This window comes from Anas platyrhynchos, chromosome 3 (assembly GCF_047663525.1).
Source record: "Anas platyrhynchos isolate ZD024472 breed Pekin duck chromosome 3, IASCAAS_PekinDuck_T2T, whole genome shotgun sequence".
NCBI lineage: Eukaryota > Metazoa > Chordata > Aves > Anseriformes > Anatidae > Anas > Anas platyrhynchos.
The window spans coordinates 72,603,260-72,616,537 of record NC_092589.1 but is presented as its reverse complement, the minus strand read 5'-3'; the positions used below and the strand labels follow the sequence as shown (position 1 = coordinate 72,616,537).

The following is a 13,278-nucleotide window of genomic DNA, read 5'->3' as shown; positions in this document are numbered from 1 at the left end:
AAAAGACTTTCATTACATGCATTATAAGAAACACACAGGAGAACAATCTCCCAGAGCTTAGCTTGCTGGAAAATCTGACACATCCCAGCGATGTAAAAGAGCTCACGTTACAAGTACCACTGGCATCAGGCTATGAATAGACACTCAGTGTTATCACACTATCCTATTAGAAGTTGAACTATGCCCTGATTTTGTTCTGTTATCTACTGAATATCCTGGGGTGTACCTTTAAAAACCACTATTGATATGGCTGTTCTTCTGTCTATTTATTCCTCTGCAAGCCAGGCTATGAACTCAGGAGGAGATGTGCGTGTTAAAGAAGAAGGCAAGTTCTTAACGTGATGCTGGGGTACTTGCCTTTAAACGTGACACCCTTACACTCTGTCCTTCCACAGAACCTCACAAAGTACGTGAAGTAACTATTAAAAAAGAAGTGATCTTCACAACACCTGTAGATAACAGACAGATACTGTCTGTTAACAACAGTTTGAGACACTTTCACAGCCACTGACAGATATTCAAGATCTCTCTAACAACAGACAACTGGAAAACGTATCAGCCACAGCTAAGCCTTTACATAATAAAACATCTTATAAGGAAAAGGAGCACAACTTCAGCCACTGAAACTCCATAGCCGCTGGAGAAGACCCAGAGACCTCAAGCAGCTACGGGGCTTGTGCCACTGCCAGAACTTAACTGGCTCCAATGAGTGGCTGAGAACCATCAAGTTCATGTGAGTAGGTTTATTTTATAACAGACTGGCATAAGCAGACTTGACAGCATATTTATAAATGCAAAACTTGAAGTGTTCACATTAAACTGGCAAAGCAGTAAAATTATTCTGTAACTTCTTTCAGCATTTGTTGTGTTAAAGCAGGAGATTGATCTCTATCTGATCTTACTTACAGGTTCGATTACAGTTAATGAACACACTTAGGCAATACCTCCTTTCTGGGAAGGCTCCTGATTATTTGTTGGATTTTAATGATCCATATTTGAGGATCTGTTACCTTGAAATAAGCAGCAGCAACAAGAAGAAAAAAATAAATAAAAAAAAAAAAACACAATGAAATAAGGAGAAAAAAAGCTTTTATTTATCAGGGAATTATGTATCAAGGACACAGATACAGGATCCTTTAGACTACACCAAAAAGGAATCTGCCTTTTGTTTCACAAAATCTCTTTGAAGGAGCGTGCTTGTGACTAACCACAAATGTCAATAACATTAGACATCTGTTTTTCAGTAATTTTAAAAGTCCTAAAACCTCAGTGTAAAACCATACTGTAAATACACAGCTCACTACACACCACGTCTTTCTCTGTAGCGCTTATCTGGTTAAATACTGCAACTTGGATAGGTGGGAGATGGCTATTAAAACAACAAACACTAAGAAACCTGCATTTGTTTTAAGTCTCTTCAGCAAGAACCTCTCTGAAACACAGCAGATTTTTTTTTTCTAAATTAATATGATGCATTAGTTTCACCTACAGCAGGAAGAAATTACTGACTCAATGTAAGACTGAGACAACAGCCTAAAAACTGCACTTATTTAGTTTTCCTTTCCTGGTTCATGACACAGTAAGTGCCTCCTCTAAAGCATGTAGAAAGCGCAGATTTATCAGAGATCTGTCCCACTTCTGCTCTTCTTTTTCTCAGACGTTTCAGCTCAACAGATTGAACACGTGAAATCTTCAACTCTTTACTAAAGCTACACAGAAGTCCACACAAAGCGAATATGAACAGAGTTAAGTCCAGCTGGTGACCGGTCACGAGTGGCGTTCCCCAGGGGTCAGCGTTGGGGCCCATTCTCTTTGATATCTTTATTGATGACTTGGATGAGGGAATCGAAGGCACCCTCAGTAAGATTGCAAAGGGCACCAAGTTGGGGTGAAGTGTCAATCTGCCAGAGGGTAGGAAGGCCCTGCAGCTACCAGTGTGCCCAGGTGGCCAAGAAGGCCAACAGCATCCTGGCTTGTAGGAGGAATAGTGCAGCCAGCAGGAGCAGGGAGATGATCGTCCCCCTGTACTCGGCTCTGGTGAGGCCGCACCTTGAGTGCTGGGTTCAGCTTTGGGCCCCTCACTGCAAGGAGGACATCGAGGCACTGGAGTGTGCCCAGAGAAGGGCTACGAAGCTGGTGAAGGACCTGGAGCACAAGTCCTGTGAGGAGCAGCTGAGGGAGCTGGGGGTGTTTAGTCTGAGGAAGAGGAGGCTCAGGGCAGACCTTACTGCTCTCTGCAGCTACCTGAAAGCAAGGTGTGGGGAGCTGGGGTCAGCCTCTTCTCACAGGTAACTAGTGACAGGACCAGAAGGAATGGCCTCAAGTTGCACCAGGGGAGGTTTATGTTGGAAATGAGGAGACATTTCTGCTCAGAAAGAGCAGTCAGGCATTGGGATGGGTTGCCCAGGGAGGTGGTGGGGTCATCATGGCTGGGGGTGTTTAAGGAAAGGTGCTTACAGACATGGTTCAGTGGGTAATATTGATGGTAGGGGGATGGTTGGACCAGATGATCTTGGAGGGCTCTTCCAACCTTAACGATTCTATGACTCCATAGTGAAAACTGGCTGCTCTTGAGCTCTTCCAGTAGGAAGAAGGATGAAGTCTTACACCAACATTTTCTCCCTGCCACCAAACTCATGCTAAAGGTAGAATAAATGGCATTCAACTGGTAACAGCCTAAAGGTGCTGAATCTTATCATGAAGCTGTGGCAATCCATGGAAGCATTAAGACTGGTGAGAATTTTCTCTAAATGTCTTTGAGTTTGCAGAATCCATGAACCACAAGACAAGAGGCTCCTCTTCCAAAAGAATCTGCTTCAGAGTCCAACGCATGAAGAAACCAGTTGTATCACTCCAAAGCAGCAGTGTCCTACTTCACCTCTGGATGTCGTTTTCTTTCTGGAAGATCCACTTCTGCCTCCCAATCAATCGCCTGTAACATTTATTTTCACTTGACTGTATAAAGTCGTCAATAGCATCTTCTACTTCAGTCAGCAGGGAATGGCAATCGACAAAAAAACCTTACTGCACACGAGGCCCAGTTTATGAGAATGTATGTTTAAATCCATATTGGCTACGGCTGTCCACAATTCATACCTGTGCTCTTACTTACATCAGATCTCATACCTGTAGGTTAGAAATCCAGCACTCCTAGTAGCTATAGCTCCTCGTGTGTGTTGCTTTGCCTATCGGAAAGCCTGACACCTAAAATGTTCATTAAAAAACTGCTAATCCCAAAAAAGACAGAAGTAAACAGAAGCAGTGTCCTTCAGAGATCACCTGCTCCAGTAAGCTCTGCTCCACCAATCTTTCTCACAGTAAGAAGAGATGCTTCTACTTTCCAATTCCAAAAAAAAAAAAAAAAAAAAGACACCCATTTTGCAAAGATCAGTTTACACAACCTCAACAGCACTCCTTTCATCCTTACCAGATACACTAATATTTCAGCAATCCTCTAAGAAAATCCTGCTAAACCAAAGCCTTGGAATCCTACAAAAAAGCCTAAGGAACCATTAATGAGAAATTCAGATATTAAAGATATTCAGATATTAAAGGCTATCGCAGGACTTTGCTAATAATAACTAATTTTGATTTAAAAGGTTTCCTTTTCTGTAGTTTATTTCTTCTCGAATCTATCGAGATAACTGAAGCTCAGAAGAGTCATTATTTCTAATACCCTCACAACTAGCATTTTTAGCTGTCAGTCATGGATCTTATAGTCAAGTGATCCATATAAACAAAGTCCCCAGAGCAGGGAGGTCTTTTATAAACCTAAATTATTTAGATGCATTCACTCATCAGTCAAGCCAAAACAGTCAAGGTTCTGTCTCTGCTATACAAGTAGAAATTGTTCTTCATTTCCTAAAGTGACATGCTGAGCTAGGCAATTTAATCCAAAAGCAGTTGCCCTGGACCAACTTCAGCATTCCTTCAGGCAAACACGCTGTTATTGAAACAAATAAATCTTTTTTTCGAAGTTCTGATACTTCGCAAAAGAAACTAAAAAAAAAAAATACAGATTGTGTCAGTTCTTGAATAGCAGCAAACAAGCTCAAAAAACAATACATCTTTGAAAGGCAAATGTAAGAGCTGAGAATCACTTCTAAACATCCTTTCCTGTATCATACACATGGACTGGACGATATCCTGAACTGTACTTCAAGCAGCAGTAAGCATATGTAAATATAAACTTATTTTGCAGCATAGAACTTTTGACCTTAGAAGAGAAAGATTTGGGTCAGACAGCATCTGTACAAGTCACAAGATCGATTATGGCCACAGGAAAGGCAGATGCTCTCTCAGGAGACATTTCCAAAAGGTATAGGAAAACCTGACGTCACTAAATGAGTCTCTAACAAAATTTGGTTAGAGCATCTCACAGAAATTCTGATGACACGTGCAATGTGCAATATTTAGCCCCTCTATCTTACTTTGCACCTTTTTACCAAGTGGGGTGCCAAAAGCAATCTCTTCTCCCTCCTCTGCTCTCACTGCCTTTTCCTGTAGCATCGTTAGAAAACTCTTAACCCTCTCTCTCTGTATCAGGAAACTCCTTTTAAAATGAGGGGGAAAAAAAGCTAAATCTTGAGAGATTTTCCTTCACAGCTTATTCTGGGCTACCTTATACATGAGTCCTCCTCTGCAAGCTTGGCAAAAATCTTCATCTGCTTCTCTTTCAAACCTAACCTCTTCTGTTTCTCATCACCCACACTCATCTCGTTTCTTCCTCAATCTCCTACCACCACCCCAAAGCCCTAGCAGAAAATGAAACACCAGCTGAATGCTGTTTGCATTCTGGCAGGCCACGGGCCACACAGCTCATCCCTGCGCTCAGAGGGCAGCAGAAGAAAGGACAAAATCACTATGGGGGAGACCATAGGCGGGAAGCACTAAAAATTACTCATCAGCACTCACACTGTCCTTCTGGGCAGGAAGCAGAGCCACCAGCATAGCTGGACTACCAGCTCTCAGCGTGGCTCAATTATGAAATACTAATGAGCTCTTCCTACTTCAGGGGAGAAGGCATTGCAGACTAGTTAGACAGGTTCGTTTTAATTCTGCTGCTTCTTCTCACACACATTAACAGTGTTTGCTGCTATAAAGTGTTCTTGGTGTTTGCAGGTAAGCCTTGTATTTAGGCTTCCTTAGCGAGGAGAGATCATAGCGAGGCATGAACACCTTTACCCATTCTGTCTTCCCCAAGATAGCAAGTTTCATCAAGGAGGAAAAAAAAATGATGAAAGTAAGGAGCAAAACGCTGCTCCTCACATCTCATCGCAGGCAGAGATGTTGCTGCAGAGAAAAGGAAGTGTTCAGGAGCCATCGCTTTCTGACTTGGGTCAATATTCCTGTGACGGAGCCTGTAAGAACAGCAACCACCGCTGACAATCCAATTCACTTAAGTTCACGGCAATGTCAAACAGAGAAACCGAAAATGAGGTAAACAGCACATCACAGGCTTTCAAACATCTCACAAGCACTTACTTGCAGTGGTACAGAACTCCCCAGCTTCACATCCAGGCGAGTGTAATGCTTGGCACATCAAGGAGCTGCCTCTCTGTACAGTGAACATAACTGCAGTACCCCAGCTCTGGGTTCCCTGGGATTTTTCCCCCCAGCGCTGCTCTTTTGTAGCATTTAGCCAGCTCCGGTGCGAGATTCATTTCCTGACACAGTTGTGCTCTATTACTTCAGCAGTTTAAATGCTGAAGAACAGCAATAGGGGGAGAACTGTACACAAATTCTTGCTATACTAATATTGATTTAACAGAATAAACAGACTGCCTCGGCCTGTTCGGCACTGAAGGTTTTCTGCCACCGCAGGGATCTCAGCCCTAAGTGTGACCAGAGGCAACCTCTGAACAACCCAACTCCGTTTGCTGAAGCCACAGTGAGTCGCAGCAGGAGAAAGGCTGCTTTTCCAAGGCAGCTGTGCCTTGCAGCATCCCTCTTCTTCTCTCTTTATATTTTTTTTTCACTTCTGCTTCAAGCAAATAAGAGTCATAATATAAATAAATAAATGGAAATGAAGGTTACTTGGTTGGCACCAAAACCGGCATTCCTAGGTTAGATTAAACACTTGCTCTGGCTACAGACTTCCCCTTCCTTTCTCTTCCCATGCCCTTTCCCTAAAGTTCACCTGACCTCGGGCAGACTTCGATGCTGTAAGCACTTCAGATCAGCTTAAAAACTTCACATTCACGCTTCTACACACCAACATCACACAGAAGAAACAAGGCTCCCCTTTAGCTACAGATCTACAACACTCAAAAACGGGGGAGTAAGGGTGAATTTATTCATTTCCCCCCTCCTATGCCTGTAATTTACAATGATGTTTCTGAATCTGTGTCACCGCTCCGCAGTTTCCAAGAGGGAATTCTCTACTTGGCAGTTAAGGGGGAGCCTGTTTTATGCCAATTCTTCTTGGAAACCTCAGTATATTAATAACAGTACAACCTGACAACTTACAAACAGACTTAATTTTAAAAAGTGTATTACTCTATCAGCACAGAAATCAATGCTCTTCATTCAGCAGATACGCTGTATTAATCAAGAGTGAGTTTATGACTGTAGCAGAGCACAGGGCAGTACCACACTATTTACACTTGCCAAGTATTAAATGGCAGGACGGTCACTGCTCTCCTTCCCTGCACTTACATGCTTTTTAAAAGGCGTTTTGAAACATGAGGATTAAAAATATTACATGCATTGTTATTTAAGAAAAAAAAAATCTATCATTTGTAATTGTATTTTAGAGGTACACGAAGTCAAACGACTAAACACACCACGGTGGCTTAAATGGTGACCCAAGTAGCAGCAAGAAATGTAAGGAAGAGAGGTAAGACGTGGAACTAATCATACCTTCCTAGCCACGACTGGAAAAATTGCATTCTTTGTTTTACTGAACAAATGCAAGCCAGTGTCCAAAGAAGCGTTAGCAGAGTCAGCATGGCGTATTTGAGGCAACACACACAGAAAAACAACAGGTTTTCCAACGACATGAAGAGCTAAAGACTTAACGTTGGCAGCTGAATTGCCATCACAAGGTTTATCTGTGCATCACTGTTCCCCCAACCAGTGACTTCAGTGTACACTGAAGCAAACCATGGGACAGCTTATACAGAGCCCTGTTTTCTGGCCCTACTGGGCTACAAAGATATCACTGAAAGTTTTGCAAACCCAAGTGCCTCATTTAGCTAAACACATAATAAAGGTAACACTCCAGACATTGTCAGACCACGCAAACACTTCTGAAGTAAATGGAAGCTGCAGGTGCTCAACATCTTTAAAAAATATGCTCATTCAGTACATGCAAATGTCAGACCAGCATTATTTTTTTTTTTAAAGGCAGTCAGGTTTGAACAAAGTCTTTTATAACTTCACTTTCACAGAAATCAATCGGCTCACTAGAAACACGCCCAATGATACTGCATTCTAAGCTGAAAAAGCCAAACTACGATGCTACTTTGTTTAAAAACTGCTTTTATGCCCAGGCCATTCCCTGAGATCTAAGCAAGGCAACCACTTATTTTTTTTAAGCAAGCGTTTTATCCAACAGCTTGCCAAGCTCCATATAAACACATTTTACTATTTCATAAAGTTTATATGCCAAGTTTGTGAAACATGAAGTGACAGGCTCTTGGTGGAATTTCTGCAGAGCTACAAGGTTCTTACTGCTCTCAGCCCCCCGAGACTGCAAATTGGCTATGAGAAGCAAGGAGCCAGGATCTTTTCAGTTGATGCAAGAATGCTTCGCAAGCCTGAAATACTGAAACAGCCTCTCTATGATCAAGCAAAGAAGAATCCCTTTACATGTGCCTCAAAATCCCCCAGTGATCAGCACGCTATACATATGCATCACTGCTGGGTTTCTGTTGTTGCTAGCACTGTAAAAAGTTTCTCTCTGTCATTAAGAAAGCCTTAAATTTAAGAACTAATGGTAAATATGTTCTGCTGCAAAGAGATGCAATAGGTAGTTTTATTTTGTAAAGAAATAATCTCATCTTAATGACTTAGGTTGTTCTCTACATTTTTCTAATGTCACATCTCCTTTTCACCCTAGGTCCAAATGTCAAACAAAAGCAATTGAATGTGAGCTTACTGATGTTGTAAAAAAGGGGATAATAACCCAGTTACCATGCTTCATGAAGTAAAACCTCTGACTACAAAGTACGGTTGCATTTGTGCCACATTATATTGCGTTTCAATCAAATTGACTGCCTACTGAAACTTTTCACTTCCTTTTACCAGCAGGCCTGCTTACAGCTCAAGGTCTCTCTTTGCTAATCAGTCAGAGCTGGAGATAATCTATCTTTTTGCCATGTTTACTTTTGGTTTATTACCCATTTGTATTTCCGATACTATTATTTATGGATTTTGCAGACACGTTTTTCATGGTGCTTCGCAGCATCCATGCAATCCTTGCAACAACGTTCCATTACTACTGAAGGAAACGAAGCAGATGAGTTATAGACAGACATCAAACTTCTTTTTTTTTTTGGTCATAGAAAGAGCAGACTCAAAGTTCCAACTCTTTTATGTTTTTCTTACAACAGTAATTTCAGGATTACTGCATCAGAGAGCAGGAGCAAATATTTTATCAGCATTCTGGGTATTCTTACCACAGCTTCCTCTCACATAACTTTTCTGTATGTCATATATTCACACGTGAATAAATAACTTAAAATTATAAAACCAGGAGGAGTAAAGCCACCAATATTAGGAAAACTCGGGGGCACCTGTAATACCCAGAAAGGCTTTAAAGTTTCTTTTTAAAGTTCGTTAGGTGTAATTATTTATTCTTTTTTAGGCTGCAGAGCCAGACACAGTCAGAACCAGAGCTCCTCTCTCAGCGTTCAGTCCTCCACCTGCGCTGGCAGGCTAACTTTCAGCTACTGCTCTCTTTGATACTGCGTCTTCTGGGCTGAGAGCTTAGAGTTGAGACACGAATGAATGTGATTTACTCCTATAAAAAGAAGGAAAAAACGAAGGATATCTGGGTTTTTCTATTCAGTTAAGGCAGCAATCCCGCAATCACTTCCAGAACTTGGTAAAAAGGAAAGAAAAGGGTGGGTTTTTCATAACGAGGGTTTTTTTCTTTCGAAGTTTCGCTTGCCTAGAGTGGAAGACTCTTCAGCCTTCTGCCTAAAGGGTATGGTGTGAGACCTGCAAGCATATTTTGTAAGCCTTTACCCAGCAGGCTGGCACGCTCCTGCAGACCCGGCCTGTGCCACCACAACGCACGGGGAGCGCTGGGCGGCTGCTGGGGAGCAGCGGGGTCATCGCCAGCCCCTGCACCTGCACGGGGGGGACCTTCCTCAGGCCTCAACACCGCTCCTTGAATCCCACAGCAGCAGGAGCAGGAGGAGGAGGATGAAAAGGGGAAGGGTGGGGGGGGTGATGAGGGAAGCCGTCGGCCTTACCCGTCCTTGCGGCGGGCCTTGTAGACGTGCCCGTAGGTGCCCCTGCCCACTTTGCAGCCCTCGTACTCGAAGAGGTCCTCCACCCGCTCCCGCTCGGCCGCCAGCTTCGACTTGAACTCGTAGTCCATGTCTCGCCCATAGGGGGTGACGGGGGGTGTGGGGGGCGTGAGGCCGGATCAGCACCCCCGGCCGGCGGAGCCCCCTCCGGCCGCCGCCATGAGGTGAGGGGTGAGGGGCGCGAGGGGGGTTTTGGGGCGGGGGGGGCGTTTGGGGTTTGTTTTTGTTTTTGTTTTGGTTTTCGGGGCTCTGAGGCAGGCGGGCGGGGGGGGGAGGGAGGGACGGGGGGGGAGGGGGCGCGCGCCGCTGCCGCCGCCCGCCCGCTTCAAGTCGGCTCCCGGCGGCGCGGCGCTGGGGGGTGCCGGGAGTCGTAGTGCGGCGGCGGGTGGCGGCCCCGGAGGCTGCGGGCGGGATCTCAGCGCGGCGGGACTACAAGTCCCAGCGTGCCCCGCGCCGCCTCCCCCTTCTTGCCTCCCCTCCTCTCTCTCCTCCCGCCGGGGAGCGCGGCCGCTTGTTTACCCCGCCGGCTGTCACTCAAGGCGTTAGCCCCGCCCCCGCTGCTGGATGCCGGCCTCTGATTGGCCGGTCCGGCCCCGCCCCCGCTGCCTGGCCTCGGGGAAAGGCTTCGCGCCCGCAGCCCGGGCCCGGGGGCGGGGCGGCCGTTGGGGCCGTTACGGCCGTTGGGCCGCGCGCGGGGCGAGGGTGGGGGGTGCTGAGGGGAGCGGAGCGGGCTCACAGGGATCACACAGGTACCCCCGCCTAGCCCTGAGGTGCGGTGGTTGGGGATCCTGACAAAAAGCTGCAGTAGCAGCCCCAGAGATGTGAGGCAAAGGTGGTGCTACCTCCAGGTTCACGTGTATAAATCACATTCCGGTCAATTATCCCTTTTAAAATCACATTTCAGTCAGTTATCCCCTTTAAAATCACATTTCTGTCAGTTATCCCCTTTAAAATCGCATTTCAGTCAGTTATCCCAGGAGCTTGGTTCCCAAACGACGCTGTGAGGTGATTATTTCTTCCCAAAGGCCACGGCTGGTCCAATGTGCCGGGTATCCAACAGTCAAAATTCTCAGAAAACCGTCACTCCGTCACCAAAGCAATATCGCCCAGAGAACCACAAGTACTTTTTATTTTTTTCAGCTGCAGATACGGATCTTTCTGAATGAGACCAGATCATGAGCTGGCAATTATCCTACACGCAGCGGAGAGAGGGCCATTTATCTTTCAGCATCGACGTTAAAGACGTTTGCTAAAATTAGAGCTAACCGTTTTAATTTTGCAAAGCTCTCACATCTTTAGTCACCTGGTAATCAAATCCAGCGTTGAGAAGAAAGGGACACAGCCTCACAAGGACACGCATGCAGCTGCTGCAGGAGGTTGTGCTACCTCGCTGCATTAATCCAGACTTAAAGTCACAAGGATTAAGGAATACCTGGCTGTCGGTAATAACAAACTCTACGAGTTCCCGTTGCCCTCAGAGTAATAATTGTTATTTCCCGTTTTCATCAGTGACATTTGTTTTCTTCTCTTTCCATTACACCATGCAGTGAAAGTCTGCCTCTTGCTATAACTCGCTGCATGCCCGCAGCCCTGGGTAAGAGGGCTGACAGCACAGCCGGGTACAGAAGGTCAGCCAGGCTGACATTTGTAAGCCAAGGCAGCTTAATTCCCCTCTAACCTGTACTGTACCTGGCTGCCTAGTGCTGCAAATAGTTTTATCCTTTCTTCCATAAATCGATTATGCGTTGGCAGTCAATATTCTGCCACTCACTACTGCTCCTGGGAGCCTGCCCGATAGAAACCTTTCTGCCAGGTGGAAGCCTTTTTTTAAATTCCAAGCCTGTGTTTCCTTCTGACCAGCCTACATCCATCTTTTCTTCCCAGGCAAATAGTGCCCTGAAGTAGCCTTTCCCTCTCTCCTGTGCGTGTCCCCTGCCAAAAGTATTTATAGACAGCAATCTCATCCCCTCACAGCCTTTATATTGCTGGACTAAACTAGCCGTGCTCTTCTCATTCCCCTCATTAACTCCCAACCCCTCTTCTTTTGATCATCCTGTTGTTTTTTCCAATCCTGCGGAGGAGAATTTCCATTAAACATTTCATGCAGCAAGCATGCCGTTGCATCTTAAACATGTGTTTTGTTAGAATCTGAAATGACCTTATGAATTCTCATAGAAACGGTTAAATAAAATGCATTCCTTTTTATTTAGAAATTCGTTTTCACTCGTTTTTCCCTTCAGAGGTTTGTGTCTGTTTAATAATAACACAAAATGGGACTCCCTCTGATCACTGTACCAAAAATGGGAGTTTGGTTTATTCTAAGCAAGATACGTAAAAAGCAAAATGTTATCTCTGCTCCTGTTCCTTCCCTCATGGCATAGCCTTGCTTCCAGTTTCTGAAACCTCCTGCTGAAAATGTAGATGAACATGTAAAGCACAGCATCAGCGCAGCATCCGCCAAGATTAGGCCAGCTCAGAGGGCGGCAGCAACAAGGGTACCTTCTGCAGAGGTTTTATCGGGTCACGGTTAGAGGACAGGCACATTTGTCTCGTCTGGACGTTGGGGCACATGGCAGGATTCTGCCTCAGCTCCATACAGACGGAGAATGTCATTGAGAGCAGCTGCCTGGCACCGAGCAGCCCTGCACACATCCTGCGGGCAGCAGCAAAAGGGGTGAGGGAGGGAGAGCGGTGCTGTGGCACGGCCGCTGCTCTTCCTAGCATGGTCATACACACGATGATATGCATCTTGTAGCATTCACTTTTTTAAAAAGTCCAGCAAACCAGACTTTGGCTGAGTGGGAAATACGGGTGGGAGGTAAAAAGGCCCAGATTGTGTTTCTCCCCTACTTGGAAAGTCTCCAGTTACTGAACTCCGCTTTGCCACTGATCCTGTTCGGAGAGACTGTACGCCCGTGGAATGGCTGTTGCTTATTCAAAAGGTTTTTCTGCCATTCTTGACTCTGGTTTATTATCATGTTATCCACTCCTAATCAGAAGACAAACAAATGTAACACTAAACATATAATGCCCTACCCTTTGCTGATTGTGCTGATGCAGAAATTCTGAAAAGCCACATCAAAAATAGAAAGGGAGAGGCTTGCAGACTGCAAGCATGGTTCCTGAGGGGCTGACAGCCTAACTGAAGATGCAGGGCTGTTCCTTGGTAGAATCACCATTTCCTCACAGTCTCGAGTTGCTGAGGCTAAGGAGTGCCCAGGCTGCTGGACAGGAAAGGTGTTTGAAGCAAGTCTGAAAGACGAGGAATTGCCTATCTTCACAAAGACCCTATTTGGTTCTCCCAAACAGATAAGACATGCATTTCTAGTGAAAATACTACTACTAATAATAAATACAATACAATACAATACAATAAAAAGCAGAATTTGTTTTTTAACACTTCACCATCAAGAAAGTAGCACAGACCATTTGTCTTCTTTTATTCATATTGCCTTGCACATAAAATATGCTTTTATTATTATTATTTTATCTCCAGCTTGTTTTAAATTCATTCCCTGTCTTAATTAGTTGCATTTTCTGTCTTAGCCAATCTCTTACTCTTCCCTGTTTGTGTATTGGTGAGACCAAAAAAATAGTTTTAAATTTTTTTTTCTAAGCTACATCTGGAAGTGGTTGCACCTTTTGTTAACTTACTCTTTGTAGATTTTACTTGTTAATCCAGTAAGAAATCTTGAATTCTTAGGGATCAGGGACAGATTTATTCCAGTAGGTCTTGAGTGGGCCATTAATAAATGTACAGAAGCAATGTTTACTGATGTCAGTCAGATTGGAGTTGATG

General features: G+C 44.6%; 1 protein-coding gene across 2 annotated transcripts in view; it reads right to left on the bottom strand.

The window, feature by feature from the left end:
- The window catches only part of CDK19 (cyclin dependent kinase 19), a 111,388-nt gene extending 101,832 nt beyond the window's left edge, over nt 1-9,556 (bottom strand). Inside the window, exon 1 of one of the 2 annotated variants that reach the window (XM_027454709.3) lies at nt 9,423-9,556. In XM_027454709.3, coding sequence (XP_027310510.1) covers nt 9,423-9,550 — 128 coding nt within the window. In that variant the 5' untranslated portion in view covers nt 9,551-9,556. The remainder of the gene's footprint in view (nt 1-9,422) is intronic. The other variant, XM_038175800.2, reaches the window with a different exon arrangement.
- Between the last annotated feature and the right edge of the window lie 3,722 nt (nt 9,557-13,278).